The following is a 21,323-nucleotide window of genomic DNA, read 5'->3' as shown; positions in this document are numbered from 1 at the left end:
AGAGAGGCAGAATGTGACAGCTTGCCTGATTCACATGAACTCACCCGTAGTTTTGTTTCTAGATTGAGGTATGTGCAGGAGGAATAGGAGGATGTCTGACTGCTGAAATAACAAGCGGTGAAAATGATTTGTAAGAAGCCAATAAGTATTTCCAATGACTGAGAACCCAAAAGGGAAATCACCATCACTTTATAGAAAATAGCTGCTCAAGTTGTGTGAGTAAGTCAACATTTGATGCACTTTTTCTCTGCCTTCATCATTGCCAGCAAAGCCACTTTATTGTGGGCACTTTATCCTGTGCCAAAGCACAGCATCAAATGAGATTCCATCCTGATAGTGTTTACTTCGGAAAAATGAGAATGCGTGACAGGGCTTAGCAAGCTTCCACATGGGGCTCAGAAACCACATGAACAAAGAGACATGAGGCTATATGAAGCCCAACGTTTTGGTCTCAGGATATTTCAAGATAAAACCACAATATAGAGATATAATCCCTACTTATATAGATCTTTGATAACACAAATGTACAATTGCGGAAACTGCATGAAATACACATATAGAGCTTCAAGTGCACTTTGACTCCAAGTCTATGATAAAGCATTATTTATGGTGAGAAAACATGGATGAATCATAAATAGTTCATTGGTTGTTGGTTTTACATACTAATATTTTATGTATATACATAAACAGCATCCACTGTCCCCGAAACAAAAAATATATTACATAGCCATTTTGAGGACATAATTTGGGATGTTGTCATACTGAGTTATGTAATCTTAAAAAAAGTATCCAGTTTGGCATCTGATGAGTAAATGGCCCTTCACTCAGAGAAATGACAGGAGCACAAAAGACCTGGGAGAGGAGATGGAGATGGCTTTGGTTGCTAGGAGACCAAAATAAACCACCACTTTTCCTTCTCTCATTAATGGCCGGCTGTCGTGATTTGACGGGTGATCTGCACGGTGCCATTCAATATTTTACTTCATATGTTGCAAATCCTATGTGCTATACAAATGAAGCCGCACCAGCCACCAGCAGGCACAGACTGTATACTTCATTAAGACGAACAGGGTATAAAGTGTCTCTCCACAGCAGTGTCTCTCTTCATGAAGAGCCTTTAAAAGAGCTTACCGCTAACAGCAAGTACTTCATGCTCCTGGATGATTGACAGCTTCAGCTGACCTATTGAAAAAGAGAAAAGGGAAGGTTATGAGAGGGGGACAGGTACCTATGTTGAACGTAATGGTTGACATTAAAGGATGGCTCCAGAGGATTATCGTAGTTTAGCACAAAGACTGATTTTACGGGTGGTTTTGTCCTGGACAAGAAATAGTTCAGCACAAAGACCCTGTACAACCGGCCAGGCTAGCAGTTCCCCCTGCTTCCAATTATGCTAAGCTACGATAACCATCTCCTGGCTGTAGATTCATATTTCACAGAAAAATGTCAAATGATTCCTTTATCATATTTGATAGCAGGGCATTAGTGTGAAATCAGCTTTGAAATTATTCTGACAAAATTTTGTTTCACTTTCAAAAATCGAAATAAAATACCACGTGGATCCTGACATGATGTTGAACTCGACAATATTAAGAGAACTGGCAGCAGAGGAAGCACGAGCGAACAGCTTCCATAGTGCGACTAAAAAAAGGTCACGCAGCCTCTAAGGGCCAGCAGCGTGTGTGTGTGTGTGTGTGTGTGTGTGTGTGTGTGTGTGTGTGTGTGTGTGTGTGTGTGTGCGTGTGTGTCTTTGTCCACTGTCTATCATCTGTCACTTCTTCTCTCCCTCACTCACACTTTGTCTGCCCGTTTCTGTCTCTCTCTCTTCTCCTGCAAGTCTCCTTAGCGCCGCTAACGGCTCTAGGAGACTCGATAGCCATGTTGACTCGGCCACTGCTAACATTGGCTTTGTGCTATCCTAAATTAATCCTGCTCATAAGAGCGCAGTCCAAAGCGAAAATGTGGGAGCCTCGTTGTGTGATAACGCTGCTGGCACTTCAGAGCTTGGGTACAAGGGATGTTTGTCGTTCCCACACTGGACTTGGCATGGTTTTGTGCTGCTGGCCAGCACAGAAGAATAAAGTGAGAGAACGGATATCTTCCTGGTGCTTCTGAACCTTAAGGTAGTTAGGATGCAGTCTTCAAAATATCAAACACAATCTGTATAAAACTGCAGTTAGAAGCCAAACTAAATGGATGACAGTAAATGTAGACTGTCAAAACTGTTTCAGGACTTACAGCTGACTGTAAGTCCAATCTTCAGTGCATTTAGCGCTGAAGATAGATCGTTAAAAGCCGATCTATTCCTTTCACTTTTAGTATTGCATGGCCCAAAAGCAGAGAATACAAAACAATGTGCAAAGTGCTATTTGACAGGACTAAACTGTAGGTTCAAATTTAGTCAACTCTTTTCCGGCTTCTTGTCCTGCTCTGCTGGGAAATTCCTCCTGTTTAAGTGGACACAACATGCTTACAACGTTGTTTAAATGTTTAAAAGGTATTCATATTTGCAGTTCACAAGCAGCAAGAGAGGGGTTTTATTGATCCTATAATGGAATTTTCCTTCATTCTTTAAACACTGCAGGTGAAACGCTGAACGTACAGTCAATGCGTCGCTCCGATAGATGAATACATTAGCCTTATCTGTATCATCAGCTGACAGAAGAGAAAGAAAAACATAATTACCATGAGGTAAATATCAGTAATTTGGGGTGTTAACGATGGAAGATAAACATTGCAAAGGTTTTTAGGAGTGAAGAGTAAGGAGGCGCAAAAAGAAAAGGAAGCTGTCTTTTTGGAAAGCAAATGGCCTGTAAGAGTGGAACGCTGACATTTTGGAAGCAGAGGTCCAAACCTGCGAGTGTAGGAGTGAATTAATGGGGCATGGCAGAGGAGACAGCACTGTGGGTCAATACATGCAAAGCTGACAACACACCCACAACACACAAACACATGCAAATACACTCCAGCACACCTATTACGATACGGGTATAAGGCTGCTGTGCACATCGCTCTAAAATGCTCTACCTCTGAATAAATCATTCGTTTACGCGTGACTACTCAATCTACTCTAATCGCAGACATTTCCGTCAAGGAGTAAAGTTCAGCTGCCACAAGAAATTACAAAAATATACTTAATATTCCTGGAATTCTAAGAATCCGTTAGACTGATGAGTTTGCCATCTGAGGCAAATTTGTGATTTTGGACTGTATGAATAATAGTGACTTGACTTATATACTGCTACTGATCTATTGAGGATCGGAAGCTAAAGCCCACTTCCCAATCATTGCTTTGTTACTCCAGAAATGTACTGAATTCACGCGCTGAATGTGGCAGAGACAGCAGACGTGTTGTTGTTCATGGCAGAATGTAGAGCCGGAATGAATTTAAAATGCGTGGCTTGTCCAGGTGAAGGAAGGTCAAGAAGAAACAAGCCTTTGGTTTTAGTGAGATGCCAGCAGCCTTACAACCTTTAGAGAGAGAGAGAAAGTCTATAAGAGAGTCTATAATTAAAATAATGCAGCATAATAAAATTTCTAGAATGTGACGTTTTATGGCAGCAGTAAAAAAAATGAACGAGTCCCCTCAACAATAAAAGTATTGAACAAAAAACAGGTTCTACTGAAAGATAGAAAACTAGAAAAACAAATTTAAAAGGATAAACTCAACTATTGTGTATATGAAAATATGTATTACTCCGACTACAAAGGAAAAATAAATATTTTCTAGCGTTTGCATTTAATGTAAAGTCACAGCTATTCCCATAACTTTCTTTGAAATGAGTTGGCAAAATCAAAAGGAACGCCACTAATTCTTCACATAGGTATCTTTATCAGAGCACAGGCATTTCAGGTTTTATTGGTGTTGTGAATCAATAGAGCTAAAATCCAAGTCCAACATTTTATTGTCCTCCAACAACATCAAGCTGCGTAACAGTTCAATTTCCTTTCCTCTGTTTTTTGTGTTACTAGCTATTTCCCAGGATTATTTGTGTTGAACAGGTGAGTCACAGTTTGTTGTTCCGTCTTTGTAAGCATGAGCAACTTTCCCCTTATATTGAGTTTTGGATCTTGTTTTTCAAAGAAATCCATTTACTTCAGACTGAATTTCATTGAGAGTGAAACCAACTACCATTAAACCGTCTCACCTAACAGACTGCCGACGACTCCTTTAATAAATTGGGAAAAATGTGCGAATTTGTATGCGTGAGAGAGAAAAAAATGAGTTCCTTTAGAAACTGGCAAATACTGCATGGCATATCTAATTAGTAAGATATGGAGAAAAAGATTGGGAAAGGAGACAGAAATATATACACCATAAAGTGCTGTGGCCTGTCCAGTAACAGGACATGAGTACAGCCAAGTCAGCAATTATCTATCGTGATTTTTTGTATATACAGTATATAACATCCCCGACCTGTGACCAAAGCACTGAGTTTTGTGTCATGGACCAGCAAAGACGAACAACATTATACTATATGTTGTGGCTCCCTGTGCACAGCCATGTGTCATATATCAAGGATGAACCTTAATATCTGTTATTGGTTTTCTATGTCCAGACATAAAAAAAACAGCAGCATCCATGTTGCCGCATTCTGTCTGAAGTGTCCTATTTTGTCATTGTGAGTGATGCTGTCACTGGAGACGATGCTCCACTGCCATGTACCTCTGAGGCTTCAGTGATGTTGCTGATAACAACCCGAGGCCAAAACTAAAGAAGGTCATGTCCTCTTCTTTCTTAAAGTGTCGCTGCATTTCTTTTCACCACACAAAGCCATTTAGGAATGGAATGAATAGCCCTTAATATTTTCAAAAAAAGTGCTGAATAGAATCGTAAATTAATGTTCAATTAAATTAACAATGAATGGGAGAAAAGGCCATTGAAGATTTTGTGTGTGTGTGTGTGTGTGTGTGTGTGTGTGTGTGTGTGTGTGTGTGTGTGTGTGTGTGTGTGTGTGTGTGTCTGTATGTGTGTGTGTGTGTGTGTGTCTTATCCTGTACCTCCCACTCCCTCTCTTTCTGCTTTAATAGGCTTCCTTGCTTCTTTGTCACATTTACATTTGAAGCCCTGGTCCCCACCAGCATCCAATAAGACCAAACCAGGGGACACTGTTGGTCTTTATGTGACAGCTGAAGTAGCCATTATCAGCAGAAAGGAGCAAGAAAGGAGGCCTGAGTTAATCCGTGTTCTGTAACATCTTCTGTGAAAAGTTGGGAAACGACTATGTATAGGATTCAAAGTCTTCATTTGGGGCGAGCGCCAATTCCTCCCATTTGATCCAAGAGGGGGAACAAAGAGCAGATTAGATGAGAGACATACAAGGTGTCCTCCCGGTTCCCTCGCTGAATTTCTTTTAATGGGCTGGTTATATAACTTCCCAACACTCGCCTTCCTCCGTGAGATGGGAGGTCTTGCAGCATTACCTAATCGGAGGAGTAGATCAAATTCATTGTGTCCACATTGAATCCACGAGACACCTTTATGTCCGCTGCCCACACGCCTCGACAGCCAAAACAGTAGAGCATTGTTTCATGGCTTCAGAGAGAAAGCTCTGGGCGAATTCAGGATCTGGAATTTCATATTTCTAAAAGGCTTTGGGCCCGTGTTTAACATTTCATAATTTGAAATGCTCTGTGCACTTTAATCATGACAACAAGAAACTTCCGTCAACTACACACAGTCCTAGGCAGGCTTATCCACTCAAGGGGAAGAGAGACAATAGCTCCATGCGCGGCAAAGAATATGGCATAAAAATACAAATAAGGTGATCACAAACGGCATTAAACATCGACACAATCTGTTTTAGTTGATAAATTACTGATGTATACACAGCAACAGCAGGGTTAACTGAGGCTAAGTCAATTTACAAACCCTTCATTTGAAATCGACAGTGTCCAGCTGTTTGTTTGTTCTCACACAACTAGATTTGCAAACTTGTCAATCATCCTTTTTTTAATTATCTCCCTCCATTAAATTGAAATTAAAAAAAAATGAAAATGAAATGGGGAACAGGTTTTGGGATCCAAACTATGTTTGATACATTATAACCAAATCATCTTTGCTCTTTTGGTAGATTTACCATTTTTAGTCTTCATTACAAATTTGAGATCTGGTTCATATTTCTTGTTTGGACAATGATAATTATTCCTCATGAATACAGACTAAAAAGAATAGTAAGAATAAAGTACAGTAAATGAGGTTGGTCTGATTCATATTCCTTCAAAGAGAACTATATCTCCAGTCTTCCTGCAGTGTTTATCTATCTATTCTCCGGTGTCTTATCTCTCATTCCTCTCTTTTGTCCCCTTCAACCATTCATCTATAACTTTTCTCTGTCTGACTCAGGCATTGCCTCAAACTCCGTTCACTGGTGCAGTAATCAACTCTACAGTGTGGGCGGGGACTGTCACACAAAAGGTAGCAAAAGTCACAAAAGAAGAAACTTAGCTCAAACCACTCCAGTCAGTGGTCACACATCAAAAGCTGTCAAGTCACTTTACATTTCCTAGCAGCAAATTGGGCCAATTTATTATGGGCCAAAGTTATTATGAGGCAGCAAAAAAAACAAAAAACATTTGTGTCCTAGTTGTTACGAACCTCAGTGTGTGCATGCGTGTGTGTGTGTGTGTGTGTGTGTGTGTGTGTGTGTGTGTGTGTGTGTGTGTGTGTGTGTGTGTGTGTGTGTGTGTGTGTGTAAACTTTCTTATTTGTCTGTTTTGTTGATTGGTTTGTCTGTTGTAGATTAATGGTTGGGAAAGTGTGGCAGAAGTTGCAACCACCTGTAAATGTACAATACAGCGGTGATGTCTTCTGCTACAACATATGTATACAAAATTATAAAATTATGAGTGAAGGAAGTAATGAAAAAAACTGTGCTCAAAGAATCTAAACATGTAAACAATTGACAACACACTTCAAACCATAACTGCAGGTTCAATTTGTAGAAGGGAAAACTGTAGATAAGAGAAAAAATGTTTGATCCATTTCTGAAAGGGCATTTATCAGAATAAATTCAGTGTGTGTGTGTGTGTGTGTGTGTGTGTGTGTGTGTGTGAGTGTGTGTGTGTGTGTGTGTGTGGGGGGGGGGGGGGGGGGGGGGGGGTTCGTGCCTAATCATGATGATGCCACATATCAGAAACCAAGGTATTACCTTTATTGTTTTAGACGGAATGCCAGATGTGAGGCTTGGGTTCTCTTTTGAAGACTGCAGAGGTCAGGCTAATGAGTGTGGTGCCAATAGGAGAGGCTAATATAAAAGCTAATGTGTGCCATATGGGTCAGATCTGAGTGTCGCCAACGCAGCAAAAATAACTCCCCAGACATCTTGGGCTACCTCTATAAACCCCTGTTTTCTATTTCAACAAAGTAAATGGATATGTTAATAAGCCCCGCAGCAAAATGGGAGAACTTGCAAAAAAAAGAGGTGAGGGAGAAAGCTGTTAATGCTCCATAAACGTTGAAGAACAACAATATGGGTTCCTTCTCGGGGCCAGTGCTTCAAAGCATCCGGCTCTAGGGTTCATCTCCTGACCTATTATCCTCCATTCATTTGAAATATCAGCGATTCTCATGGAATCATTAAAGCAGTGTCATTCCTGTGACGTTTGACAACAAAGCAGCGTAGAAAATGAATCCTACGAATAAGCCTTCCCCTCAAACCTGCTCCTGACACATTCACACACACACACACACACATCCCAGGCAAATAAATACAAAAGCAATGCACCCCCACACACACACCTGTAATACGTTATCCGTTTTAATTTGTGTGGAGAGGCAAATACTGGATGATGGATGATTATGGCTTTAGGTGCTCCCTCCTCCAGTCTGGCTAACAACCTCTCTAAATGATTCAGGTTGTCACCCGATAGGTGAGGGGACCAAAGGACTTGTTGCTACATCGGAGCCCACTTGTTGCTGCGAGTAATACGCTTCTCATGTTAGACACCCTGCAGGATCGAGTGTCTGTGCAGGCAGACCTTTGTGATACGATCCTTTATATAACTTGGACACATTCCTTTACTCTCACAGAGATGGATTCAGGCGAACAAACACTCTTTTGTACTTTTTTGGTCGATGCCGTTATGTATTCACGCCAAATAAATGCTTTAACTATCACATAGTAGAGTTTAAAACTACCGGTCTATTTCTCTCAACAGAAAATGAAGAGGAATAAAGCTCACCGTGGGTACTAAGGAGGAAGGACGAGGTCTCGGGTGAGCTGTCAGGGGGCTTCCGCAGGTAAACTCTGAGACCGCTCATCTGAAGAGAGAGCATGCTGGCTGCCACTAGACGCTTTCAGCAACTACAGGGAAGAGAGGAAAAGAAACTTGATGCTTATTTGTGTGTGTGTGTGTGTGTGTGTGTGTGTGTGTGTGTGTGTTCAGGTGGAAAAGAACAAATCAATCTTTTTGTAGAGAAGTAAGGGTAGGCTAAGAAGTGAGTCTATGTGATGATTTAAATATGAAATATTTCTACATTTCTTTTAATCGTGATTGTAGGTGCCGCTTGATTTTACAAACCTCATGTTTCATAACATTACTTTACGTTACTGAGTGGCTCCCAAATGAAACGATGAACGACTCATTTAACTATAGATGAAAACTTTCTTAAAGTCACAGTGGAAAGAGAAAGACACAGCCAGACTGACAGCAGATGATGGAGAGGTAAACAGTTCACACTTCATACTTTTCAATGATTTAGCCGGAGTGCAAAAAAAAAGCTTTGAAATAGAGCTTGTTTATCAAAATAAATTCCCGGGAGAGGCTACCCCACCAGTGTGGTAGCCTCTGTTAAAGGATTCGTCTGCCCTAAAAGTTGATTAAATGTAGCTTGTAAAAGACAGCATCATCATTAGTTAGTCATGACCATCTCTTCAACGAGCATAAAAAAACAAAAAACATTATTCAATTAATCTACAACAGTACCGCATAACCATAAAAGCCTGTTTTGCAGGGTTCATCTTGTTGTTTATTGTTACTAATGAGCCACCTACTGGTGACAGACAGCTTTGAATTTGAGGTCAAACAATATTGTTACAGAAATGACTGCTGTCTTATTATAACAGAGCAGTTTCCGGGTTTTCTATGGGTTGGTGGGTTTAGGGCAATTTGTTGCCGAGGAAGGACAATGTAGGTACAGTCACTGTACTGTTTACAGCTGTACGTGGCAGCTGTCAGATGGATTTGCAGTCATTTGACAAATGTCTGCAGACAAGAGTATAAATAACATGTGAGAGCCCGAGGTGAACTCAACAATGTCTGCTCACTTTCCAAAGATTCCCAGAGGAAGATAAAGACGTTCACCATTCTCTTTGATCATGAAAGTCAAATTAACATAGACCATATTCTGTTATTCAATATTAAAGATACTTATATTCATTTCAAAAATGTCAGGTGGGAAGTTTTTTTGTTTGGCAAGTGATATGCCATATTAACTTAAAACAACAAGAATCAAATTGCATGAAGAAAAGCAGCTTACAGCTAAAAGACCAAACAAAACATGTTTTCAATACACAGATTAAACCATCTGTAGAATCTAGATAGAACCAGGCTAGTGTTGTGGCTATAATCCAGATTACTTTACAGTATGACTTAAAACACCTCTAGGTGAAATGTCACACAACAGCGATAACTACGACGTGCAATTTTGACATCTTGCCCAGTTGCAGTGTACCACTAACCCAGAGATGAACTTCTCTGCTAATCCTGATTAACAGACTGCCCACCCACCACGAAGGCACAGAAATAAATCTCTATTTAAATGAATTACCTGCTTGTTGAATTGTGCACCACTTAACACACAAAGGGTCCAAATTCAAATCAGCAAGTATTGTACACACAGCATCCTCACAAAAGGAACATGCTTTCAGAGAACCTAAAAATATATCTAGTTATCTCTGAGGAGGCCTCTTGTTCCCTCCTCAGGATTTTAAGTCATAATCCGGATCCTTTTTCCTCTCATTCTGTTCCTCCATAGAAAGCCCCTGATTTATTTGGTCCTTATCAGTTGCACTGAAGGGAAAACAAAGGACTGGCCTGAAACTCATACTCTGCTTCCCCGAAGAGGGTAACCTGGGCAGATAATGCTGCTGTGGCACGGCACAGAAACAAAATACACACACTTTTTAGGACATTTTTCTAGAGAAAAAAAATACTGGACGATGCAAAGTCTGTCTTCTTTGTCATGTTTCCAATACCATACCACCAAAACAAACCAAGGACAAACAACTCCTTTACAAAACACCATTCCCCAATGTTTTCCACTTTCTTGCTTTCACCCAGCTCAAAGAGCGAGTTCACATTGGAGGGGGCTGACTTTTCACAAGGATGGAGGAAATGTACGCCTATATGTTTTGCTTGTTTATTTCTTATGAAAATATAATAGATTTACAAAACTGTTTGTTTAGGGATCTGAGATCAGGTGTCATTTTTGTTCAATTATTAAGCTTAGACTAAAAAGAGTTACAGGAGTTTATGTCAACACTCATTTGGGCAGACTGACTCAAATATGTGAATATGTGTAGTTTGCTACACTAGACTTGCTTTGGGAACACACAATATGTGTATTCCTCCTGTACAGCCCAGGGAAAAATTAGGCACATGTGAGGGCACTAATCATTGTGCCTAACTTATCAGCATGATAAGTAAGTGCAAGGTAAAACACACAGTTTGTGCCAGGCAGAGAAGTGCGAGGGAGGGGCAATATCAGGTGCAACTGGAAGAGGAAGGAAGAGGCGAGGGAGACTTAATTAAGATAGTAGAGATAAATAGAAGAGAAGTTCCTCAAAGAGATGAGTTTTCAATTTGCGCCGGAAGATTGTTGGATGACTGTGAAGTTTGGACTTGGGGGGGGGGGGGGGGGGGGGGGGGGGGGGGGGGGGGAGGCTGTGTGCAGAGATGTCCACTTTGCTACAGGGGACAGCTGAGCACCTGGTGGGAGCAGACTGGAGTGCATGGCTGTGAGTGACACACTATAAAAGTCTATTAAATATACAATAGTAACCGTCAAACAAGATCATGATGTGAGGCACTGGCAGACTAGATACAGAACAACTACTCAACTATGGTTGAACTAAAAATAAAGACAATAAAGTAAGAGATTCAGCAGACAGAAGTATTGACAGGCAATTAAAGGTCCAGTTTGTGGGATTTAGAGGCATCTAGCGGTATTCAGTTGGTTGCAGATGGCAGTATTGCAGTGCTGCACACTTTGCTCCAGGTCTGGCAGTACCTGTGTGAAGTCTTCCATAAATGTCTTTGGATACATTTAATTGACAGCAATAGTAACAAGTTAAGAGAAATGCAGAAACATTAATAAACTGCAGCCCTGACCTAATGTGACAAATATTAACATCACCATTCACATCCATTCATTATTTCAGTCATTTGCTAGCGAGGTAACACGGTGTCTACAGAGGACTTAACTGATCCAGATTTGTTCACAGATTTTGCTCCCACTACATCTGCAACACCGCTGACTGTGCAGGATGCTTTGAATTTATACCAGTATGTGATTTTTTTCAACGTATATTCCAATTAGAGATTAAATCTTTATCGTCCCATTTCTGGGTACATCAGTCATTGCAGTGCTGTTTTTCTACCACAATATTACTTGCTGCAGTAATTGAAAGGAACCTTGTTGAAGGCAGATTAAATACATTTTAGAAAATACCTTTTCCTAATAGAAGAGCAGATCCTCACACTAAAAACAATCATATATTAAATAACTATATTTTTGTTGTTGCATTTTGTGTTGATGACATCGGTTTTAAGACTGTTCAGTCGGATCACTTAGTTTAGTGTTTTATTCTTTGTCCACAAGTCAATATATTACATTAAGACACAAATACACCAGAAATATCATTTACACTTTGAGGCAGTCCAAGCTACATTTAGTACACCATTTACAAAAAAAAGACAATGGCACAACCTGCTGGACATATTATGAAATGCATTTAAGTGTATCCTGTCAGCACAGTTTACCGTAAACTATCATACTGCACCTACATGGAGAAATATAATTCCTAATTGTAGATCCACAAAAAAGAAAATTAATTGACTATAAGTTACAACTGTAGACACACTTTAAATGTTGACCTATTTAAAATGCAGTTTGGTGCATACGAAGTTATTTTTGATACATTTTATAATGTTTAATGCATTCTAGATGACACATTATTACTACACAACAGCTAAAAATGTATCTCAGACTTCTTAGTATAGTGTTAAAGCCACGTCCGGTTAGTTTCTGCAACATCTACATGTAACCACAAGGGGGGGCCCTCTCTGTCCCTGAACTGCAGTCATTTTGTGTATTTGTTTGTTTGAACATGTACTCAAACATTTTTATAAATGGGTTTAGGCACTTAATCTTTGTTTTAACCAGGCACTGCAAATGTTGCAGGTATACATTGTTTTGTATAATGTTATATTGTCTGAAATATAAACTAATGGAATAGTTTGAAAGTAGAACAATTTAGAAAGGCTTTTCATTAAATGTAGGCATATAAGATAATTAGCTAAAGTTAGCTCTGTGACTCTGCGGCATTGCAAACACGTGTGGAGCAGCTGTCACTCAAAGCCTACCTTTACTTGAAGTGGGAGTTAGAAGTTTTTAGGTCAAACGGAAACTGCAGACACTTTGTTTGAGAGTGTAAACCGGAGAAGAATTCATTGCAAACCCATGCAACGAATTCGTATCAATGCTGTATGCATGATACAAAATAGGAGCGTTGTGGTTAACTCCTTACTCCATTCAGCAGTGGGATGGACAGGACAAGTGAATAGCGCATGCGCAACAGGCAACCATGTCCAACGTAATATTTACGTACTGTTTTCAACGAAGAGCTGTGCTATGGTTGGGTGCTAAGCTATCTTTACAGTCTCGTGTAGCATTAATAACCGCTGTCGCTGTATGGACGTTATAACGTGGTGCTAAAGGATACTGTCTTCACTTAAATGACAGCTACATTTATGTCCTCTTTCAACCCGGAAGAACAGGTTAGGAAGTTCTTCACGTGCTCTTTTGAGTTAGCGTCTTGATGTTCAGCTAATAAACACGTTCTCGTTTACAAGAGGAACTATAAAACACCTGAATAGTAGTTTGGTTGCTTCGAATGCACATCGATCCCTGACCAGAGAAGCACTCAAAAACAACACCAGGTCGACTCATGTCTTTGACAGCCATGGAGTTTCTCCCAGTTCTTGAGCCACTAGATGAACCTAAAGAAGGATTATGGTAAGTACATTCATATCATATCATTTAATTGCACTTGTATAACATTTTTATCCTGCTGACATTGTTTTGTTGTCAACAGGTATTCTTTGATACCCAGAGGTGCTGCTCCAGGAGTTAGTGTGGGTCACACCTGCACGTTTATTCCATCTAGAGATGAAGGAAGAGGAAGAATCTTTATTGTTGGGGGAGCCAACCCCAGCGGCAGCTTCCCACATTCGCACATCATAAATCTAGGTTAAAAAAAATGAATTACAGTATATGTTTAACCGTTATGGATAAAGCTCCCAAAGACCCAAGCATTGTGCACAGTGTCACTTGTCTATTGGTAAACACATGCATCATTTGTTATATACTTGGCAGGGTCATTATTGTGTTCCCTGTTGCATCTTTGTCCTTTCTGAATCCACCAGATAATCATGAATGGGACATCCCAGAGTGGGAGGGTTTGGACTCACGGTATGAACACTGTAGCTTTGTGCCAGAGAGCTACCCTCAGAGCCTGTGGGTGTTTGGAGGGGCTCAGCAGAGTGGCAATCGCAACTGTATCCAGAATATACAGCTAACGGGTAAATCTAAAATCATCTTGTAATCTCTCATTTTCATTAGTAGTTTAGCACTCTGGTGATTTCACAGATTAATGTCAATGTGTTTTTTTCTGTGAACTGAGTATAATCCACTCTTTACATGTGTGTCCAGAGAGTGGGTCTCGCTGGAAGAATGTAGTGGTCAATGGCAAACCCCCCAGTCCCAGGACATACCACACCAACTCAGCGTGCCAAGGGGACAGACTGTATGTCTGTTCTGGTGGGGAAGCAGGAGCTTCACCAGTCTCAGACCCCAAACTTCATGTCTTTGATACAGGTTTGTGTTTAATAAACTACCCACCTAACATAATTGTATCTCCAAAACCCATTAAATCCTTGTATTTCCACCAACAATATTGAGACATTTTGCCCCACAGCCCTTTAGGCTAAATTACTTTTTCATTGAATGATCTTGGACACACAGGATAGTCCTAATTACCTTATTGTGTTCAATTGAATAAGACCCTAAATGTGGCTTTTAAGAGATGGAATGAAAAATCTTAATGAGCTTTTTACGGTAAACTGCACAAATGTTTAATGGCATTTAAATGTGCTACACGGAACGCCCCCCACAGATGGAACGACAGATGAAAAATAGCCTCTTGAGTAACTCTGGTGAATTTACAGCAATGTTTTATTAATGTGCACTGTCCCTAACCAAATAAACCAATAAATAAAATAGGTGTTTCCCCCAATTCCAGGTTGATTAGACCCCTTTCTCAGGACTGAATGGGCATTGATACACTGTGCCTGGTTAACATCTTACCTCTGTTGCACCTGTTATGGCAGGCCAACTTGCAGTTAACATTTTCATGAGTAAATAATGTTTGGCGACCTCCTGTTATTCCCTGCATAACTGCTCTCAACTTCAACCTGAGCAGAGGTCTAAGAAGAAGAAGAAGAATTGGAAACACCTGCGTTGTTCTGTGAGGCTTTTAATACTTGTGCCACGCTGAAGGCATCCAGCCTAATTGTGATTATATTTGGGGGAAATATTAGAGCCATTTTTAATTGCAAAAATTACAATATGAGCCTTTTTATGTTTTGTTGAAAATGAATACCAAATAAATTTTATCCTGTTTAATTATTAGTTATAGTGCTTTACTGTCTGATGCTACTTGACTCCAAATTATACACAGTTGTATTTTATTTGTGATAGATTTTCCCTGTCAGACATTTTTAATAGCCACCGATAAATGATATCTTTTGGTGTTCCCAGTGTCTTCCACCTGGTCCCAGCCAGAAACACAAGGCAGAAACCTGCAAGCCAGACATGGCCACATTGTCGCTGCAGTTGGTTCAAAGATCTACATTCATGGAGGCATGGCTGGAGACAAATTCCACAACGATATGTACTCTCTAGATACAAGTAAGCCCTGAAATCTCCTGAATCATGAGGATCAAAGTTGCATTTCTCTCAGATGATCATACAGAATGAACTTAGGAACCTTGTTTTGGTTTATTTAGGAAAATAAAAATGTGTCTACTTGTTTAAAGGGAGCATGAAGTGGGAGAAAGTGCAGGCCAAAGGAGACATCCCACCAGGAGTAGCAGCCCACTCAGCTGTGGTGCTGGGCAAGAACATCTACATATTTGGGGGGATGACTGCTGATGGAGCTGGCAACTCCATGTACAGATTCAACACTGGTACATCATTTTCTGGAGGCCTTAAAATGTCACTTCATATTTTGTCTTCATTGTGTCACATTGACTGAATCTATGAATGCTACAGGGCAGTATTTCATCAAAACCTTAGCCGTTTAATACTTTAACATGCTTAAATGTTCTACTTCTCGTTTGCAGATAAAAGTAGATGGGTCCTCATGAGGTTTGAAGGGGATATGCCACCCAACCGCCTGGACCATTCCATGTGTCTATTGCCCTGGACGGTGTGTGGTGAGAGGAATGGAGAGGAGGAGCAAGCCAACAGCCCGGCTGCCTCAAAAACAATAAATCTGGCCTTTGTATTTGGAGGAATGGACACCCAGGGTGTCATTCATAATGACTGTATTGTGACTTTAATAACATGATGTTCGTTTACCCAAGTTGTAAGGAGTACTTAGTAATTGCGTATTGTTTTATTAAAATATGTTAAAGCTTGTATTGTCAATATTGCAATGAACATCATTTCAGCATTAATCTGGGTGTTAAGAAAATGCATAGCTGTCATTTGAGCCAAATATTTAAGTGTTGGGTTGTGTTGTAAAGAATTGCAACAAACAAATCAAGCACCATTTTGTATCAAACATTTATTTCAATGTCTTTCCACAAGTACAATGATCAGATTCAATAAATAACTTTTAGCATTGCCTGTGAACATAATGGGTTCTTGATCCCACAGACATCCCCACTCGACGGACCCACAAATCCCTGTCCCCTCCCTCTAAATCCCTCCCCACTACAGAACCCCATCAGGACTGCCTGAGAACAGCAGCAGCAAGCCTCGTATTCCGGGCTGACGAATATCTCCACCTTCCAGCGAAGAGAACACCTCTCTCACACTTATTTTAAAGTCTTTCAGAAGATTCAGTATGGTTGCTCGTTATCGCCACCCCTTCCCAACCATTCCTCTCACTATTTGAGTCCCATCAGTCCAATATATACATCTAGATGCAACTACCAGAGAGGCAAGGGGCGACAGAAGAGCCGACTTCAAAATCTGCCTACAACTCGTCCCTCTCCTCTTGCTCGCTTTCAGCACCCTCGGGTGGAGGGCCGCCCGCACTACCATAAAGCTTGCTGATGATGGGTTGAACAACCTCCTCCAGCTCCTTCTTCTTGGCCTGGAAGTCTTCCAGCTCAGCTTCCTGGTGGGACTCCATCCACTCGATCTTCTCCTCTACCGCCTTCTCGATGGTTTCCTTATCCTCGTCCGACAGCTTGCCGCCGAGCTTCTCCTTGTCGCCGATCTGGTTCTTCAGTGAGTAGGCGTAGCTTTCCAGCTCGTTGCGAGAGTCGATCCTCTCCTTCAGCTTCTTGTCCTCGTCGGCGAAGCGCTCGGCGTCGTTCACCATGCGCTCGATGTCCTCCGGCGTCAGGCGGTTCTGGTCGTTTGTGATCGTGATCTTGTTCTTGTTGCCCGTGCCTTTGTCTTCAGCGGTGACGCGCAGAATACCGTTGACGTCGATCTCAAAGGTGACCTCAATCTGCGGTACGCCACGGGGGGCAGGAGGGATGCCAGTCAGGTCGAATGTGCCCAGCAGATGGTTGTCTTTGGTCAGAGGACGTTCACCTAGAAAGACAATCAATACATTATTTCTGCAAGGAAAATAGTAATGATGCATGATAAAGAACACATTTGTATTGATTTTTTTTATGTAATGTCCAAATCTTACCTTCATAAACTTTAATGGTGACAGTTGGCTGGTTATCAGAGGCTGTAGAGAAGATCTGGGATTTCTTTGTGGGCACCACAGTGTTCCTGGGGATCAGCTTGGTCATTACACCTCCAACGGTCTCAATACCGAGGGTCAGCGGGCACACATCCAGAAGAACCAGATCCCCTGCAAGAGAGGACAATATTTAGTAAACGAGTTGAGGTTCACAGGCTCGGTTGTGTCAAATGGACACTACGGCGTATGAGGAAGACGACTTACCGGTGTCCTCCTCTCCAGAAAGCACTCCAGCCTGCACGGCAGCTCCGTATGCCACAGCCTCGTCGGGGTTGATGCCCCTAGAGGGCTCTTTGCCGTTGAAAAGCTCCTTCACCAGCTGTTGGATTTTGGGGATACGGGTGGAGCCTCCGACCAGGACAATCTCATCAATGTCAGATTTCTTCAGGTCAGAGTCATCCAGCACTTTCTGGACAGGCTTCATGGTGGAACGGAACAGGTCCTGACAAAGTAAAAAGACACGGTTAAAAGGCTTGTTGAACAATGATTCCATAAAACAAGTGTGTAGCATATAGTTGTTTTTACACAGCTGAACTGATCGGTTGTGCAACATACCATGTTGAGCTCTTCAAACTTGGCACGGGTCAGAGTCTCGGAGAAGTCTTCTCCCTCGAAAAAGGACTCGATCTCAATGCGGGCCTGGTGCTGAGCGGACAGCCCCCTCTTCGCCTTCTCGACCTCCCGACGCAGCTTCTGCACAGCGCGGTTGTCTTTGCGCACGTCTTTGCCGGTCTTCTTCTTGTACAGCTTGATGAAGTGCTCCATGACGCGCTGGTCAAAGTCTTCGCCTCCCAGGTGAGTGTCGCCGTTGGTGGCCACTACCTCAAACACGCCGTTGTCGATGGTCAAGAGGGAGACGTCGAAGGTGCCACCGCCCAGATCGAACACCAGGATGTTCTTCTCGCCGTCCCTCTTGTCGAGACCGTAAGCAATGGCGGCAGCAGTTCTAAAGAATAAAGTTAGAAGATTATTATAGAGAAAAGGGAGGGAAATATTTTCACAATTTCCAAAAGAACAGATTAATTATTTTTTATTAGGACACTTACGGCTCATTGATGATTCTCATAACATTCAGACCAGCGATGGTTCCAGCATCCTTAGTGGCCTGGCGCTGAGCATCATTGAAGTAGGCAGGGACAGTGACCACAGCATGTGTGACCTGAAGAAAACACGAGAACATTGGAGTTAAATATACATCCATCTATTTAGGAGTGTTACAGCCTTTGATGAATATTCTTTCATGGGTTTTTTTTTGTACCTTCTTGCCCAGATAAGCCTCAGCAGTCTCCTTCATCTTAGTCAGCACCATGGCAGAGATCTCCTCTGGAGCGAACGTCTTCATCTGTCCACCACCGATGTCCACCTGGATATGAGGCTTGCCCTTCTTCTCAGTGAGCTGAAGAGGAACATGCAGCCATATTAATGTACCAAGATTGTTTCTCAATCAATTGCCAAAAAACCTTTAGACCCCTACAACTTCTGTGTCAAAGAGTTAAAATCATACCTTGAAGGGAAAGTACTTGAGGTCCTGCTGCACAGAGGAGTCCCCCCAAGTGCGCCCGATCAACCTCTTGGCATCGAAGACGGTGTTCTCGGGGTTAGAGGTCAGCTGGTTCTTTGCGGCGTCACCAATCAGACGCTCACCCTCGCTGGTGAAGGCCACGTATGAAGGGGTGATACGGTTACCCTGGTCGTTGGCGATGATCTCCACACGGCCATTCTTGAACACACCAACGCTGCAAGGAAACATTTTAGAAATGATTACTCATAGGGCAACAATTTATAAAAATAATATTTAATTAATTGTTTTTAAAATCAATCAAGACAGGTGTCACTTTTTTCCTTCTTACCATGAGTAGGTGGTCCCCAGGTCGATTCCAACCACAGTCCCCACACTCTCCCTCTTGTCGTCGTCATCGGCAATCACGGTGCCGGTCACCAGCATTACAACCCACAACAGCTTCATCTTTGCTAGTTTGATCTCTCAGATCTACAAAAAATAAATCTGGGGAGGAGAAACATATATTGTTAAAAAAAATATTTTTATTTTTAAAAACGTGGCTTTGCGTTCACGACGTAGGCTGCCTGTCTCCTAAATGCAGGTAGCTACCAGCTAATTGAAGTGCTGGGTGTCATCAATCCCTAGAAAATGTCAAACATACGACCGTGGAAAGAATATGGGTAGACTGGCTAATGTCCCCCCCCCCCCCCCCCCCCCATCTGCCGGTAGCTAGCTAGCTAACCACGTTAGCGTGCCATGCGAGAAAATACGTTGCCACAATGAACACTTAAAAGTGAGTTATTTTAGATTACAATCGCCATGACTGCCAATTTAATTTTTAAAGTTATGGTAAATAAACCACCATAGTTAGCATAGCTGACTTCATCATAAAGAAAACCGTCCTCAATTGAGGTTCAACGTTGTAGAAAACACCAAATACGTCGTCGCATTATCAAATTCATAACAATGTTCGTACATACCTTAATCGCAGTATTGTCAGTGAATTAACGGCCTTCACGTCGCCTCTTATAGCAAAATGTATATCTCTCTTTTTTCTTTCTATCCTATTTTCTTGCCTCGGTGAAGTGATGTTGAATAAACCGTGCTCTCTCAATATATAAGCCGTCACTTCTGTCCCGTCGTGGAGCCCCGCGATTGGCTGAGCAGCAGCTCGTTGGAACGCGTTGATTGGTGGCTTGCAGCACGCTGTCCGCCGCTGATTTGCACACATCGGGTTGGGGCTAACGTCACAACTTTCGCCGACTGTGCCGATGCTGATTGGCTGTCTGTCAAGCGCATTCATGAACACAGTTGGAGCGAGGGGACGCCACTCTAACGACTACAGGAAGTGTAATTTCACATTTTATACATTTTGTACATTTTAAGTTAGTGCTACTTCTTCTTCTTTTTCTTCTTATTAAAAACGTCTCCTCTCATGAATTCGCTGTTGTTGTTTTTGGATACTGTGTTGGTTTTGTGACAAGTAATGATGACTCTCAACAATGAGTGAAATGTGCAAACAATGTGTATGTGTGTGACTGATAACCTTAAAAGCAAAGGGTGTTACATCAGATTGACTGGATTGTCTGGATGTTTCATCAGTGAATGAACATGAAATTAGCCTGCAATAATTTGACTGCCAAGTTTTAACATGGGCCCTCTCTTGACTACTTTTTTCAGTGATCACATATTAATCACAGATCTATGTAATTATGTTTGTATACTGTTGATTCAGCAGGTAACAGCACATATCAAACAAAACTGCATACCCTGGATGTTCTAATACAGTCCTTTGTGTCAAAAGTCTAAATAGGTCAATGTTAGATAACTGGTTTGGTTTCCAAAGACACATAGACTTCAGTCTGGACCCTCTTCTGTTGTAGTGGCAGGCCTAGTCATTATTATATATATGGCAGGCTAAATATGAGGAACACAGTGAGAAATACTGGTATTACAACAACAACAAAAACTGCCAATTGGGTGATATTAGTTCACTTTTTTTCCAAAGTAAATCAGCTTGTGTCAGGATTTGTTGTAGAATCAATCAATTATTTTATTGATAATATTGCAGTGATCTGCTTTATTCAGTCTTCAGGATACACACTTAACATTCCTGAAATAAGTATTGGGTTTTTTTGTTTAAAAAAAATATTGACATGACAAGAAAAAAACTGTGAAACAATAAAAAATTTAAAAAAAATTTAGAGGGATTTTCTATAACTGAGTTATACTCATATAATATAGTTTATTTTCCATTCAAACAAGACAGAAAGAGGCATGCAGTAAAACAATAATACAACAATACCACTAAATAGAATGATCCACTGCTCTCGATTTGGGTCAAGTCTTAAGACATTTTAATAAACTTTTGAGTCTTGGAATAATAATTGATTTTACGTCAGGTAATATCTAAATTCAGATCAAAACAAGTAACAACCTCAATTGAATACAGTGATAATAACATGTGAAGATATATCAGAAGCCATGATTTTGTTAAATAAAATTCTGAGGGCCATAATGATTTCACCTGTTTCAAATGTCATATTCTTCTCCTGCAGTACCTTACAGTAAACAGGTCCTACAGTGCCACATGGAAATCAGCAGGT

General features: G+C 41.2%; 3 protein-coding genes across 3 annotated transcripts in view; 1 reads left to right on the top strand and 2 right to left on the bottom strand.

The window, feature by feature from the left end:
- rgs3a (regulator of G protein signaling 3a) overlaps window positions 1–12,687 on the bottom strand; it is a 127,102-nt gene extending 114,415 nt beyond the window's left edge. The window contains exons 1-3 of the mRNA XM_068706284.1: window positions 12,589–12,687; window positions 8,185–8,306; window positions 1,132–1,182 (exon numbers count right to left, since the gene is read on the bottom strand). Of these exons, the coding sequence (XP_068562385.1) occupies window positions 1,132–1,182; window positions 8,185–8,278 (145 nt within the window). The 5' untranslated portion in view covers window positions 8,279–8,306; window positions 12,589–12,687. The remainder of the gene's footprint in view (window positions 1–1,131; window positions 1,183–8,184; window positions 8,307–12,588) is intronic.
- Window positions 12,688–12,830: 143 nt separating this feature from the next.
- rabepk (Rab9 effector protein with kelch motifs) lies at window positions 12,831–15,925 on the top strand. The gene is made up of 7 exons (XM_068706283.1): window positions 12,831–13,240; window positions 13,320–13,474; window positions 13,651–13,806; window positions 13,937–14,101; window positions 15,044–15,193; window positions 15,322–15,471; window positions 15,628–15,925. Exons 1-7 carry the CDS (start codon window positions 13,173–13,175, stop codon window positions 15,852–15,854), a joined length of 1,071 nt encoding a protein of 356 aa, XP_068562384.1. The 5' UTR covers window positions 12,831–13,172; the 3' UTR covers window positions 15,855–15,925.
- A 128-nt stretch (window positions 15,926–16,053) lies between these two features.
- hspa5 (heat shock protein 5) lies at window positions 16,054–19,824 on the bottom strand. Its single transcript, XM_068706282.1, has 9 exons — window positions 19,698–19,824; window positions 19,067–19,221; window positions 18,721–18,952; window positions 18,475–18,612; window positions 18,263–18,375; window positions 17,772–18,162; window positions 17,421–17,658; window positions 17,160–17,327; window positions 16,054–17,056 (listed from the first exon to the last, which is right to left on the bottom strand). The coding sequence occupies exons 2-9, from the start codon at window positions 19,180–19,182 to the stop codon at window positions 16,488–16,490; spliced, it is 1,965 nt and encodes a 654-aa protein (XP_068562383.1). The 5' UTR covers window positions 19,183–19,221; window positions 19,698–19,824; the 3' UTR covers window positions 16,054–16,487.
- Window positions 19,825–21,323: the final 1,499 nt, after the last annotated feature.

Source organism: Cebidichthys violaceus, unplaced genomic scaffold (assembly GCF_023349555.1).
Source record: "Cebidichthys violaceus isolate CVI_PGR_0920_01 unplaced genomic scaffold, fCebVio1.0.p SCAF_12, whole genome shotgun sequence".
NCBI classification, from domain to species: Eukaryota; Metazoa; Chordata; class Actinopteri; order Perciformes; family Stichaeidae; genus Cebidichthys; species Cebidichthys violaceus.
This window is presented reverse-complemented; position numbering and strand designations above follow the sequence as displayed.

Excerpts from the sequence above, each read along its gene's own strand:
- rabepk (XM_068706283.1), top strand. The coding sequence starts at position 13,173 with ATGTCTTTGACAGCCATGGAGTTTCTCCCAGTTCTTGAGCCACTAGAT. Across the intron at positions 13,241-13,319 it reads GAACCTAAAGAAGGATTATG|GTATTCTTTGATACCCAGAG; the intron begins GTAAGTACATTC and ends TGTTGTCAACAG. Across the intron at positions 15,194-15,321 it reads TATGTACTCTCTAGATACAA|GGAGCATGAAGTGGGAGAAA; the intron begins GTAAGCCCTGAA and ends ACTTGTTTAAAG.
- hspa5 (XM_068706282.1), bottom strand. The coding sequence starts at position 19,182 with ATGAAGCTGTTGTGGGTTGTAATGCTGGTGACCGGCACCGTGATTGCC. Across the intron at positions 18,953-19,066 it reads CTGGGGACCACCTACTCATG|CGTTGGTGTGTTCAAGAATG; the intron begins GTAAGAAGGAAA and ends GTTTCCTTGCAG. Across the intron at positions 17,057-17,159 it reads CACCATTAAAGTTTATGAAG|GTGAACGTCCTCTGACCAAA; the intron begins GTAAGATTTGGA and ends TTGTCTTTCTAG.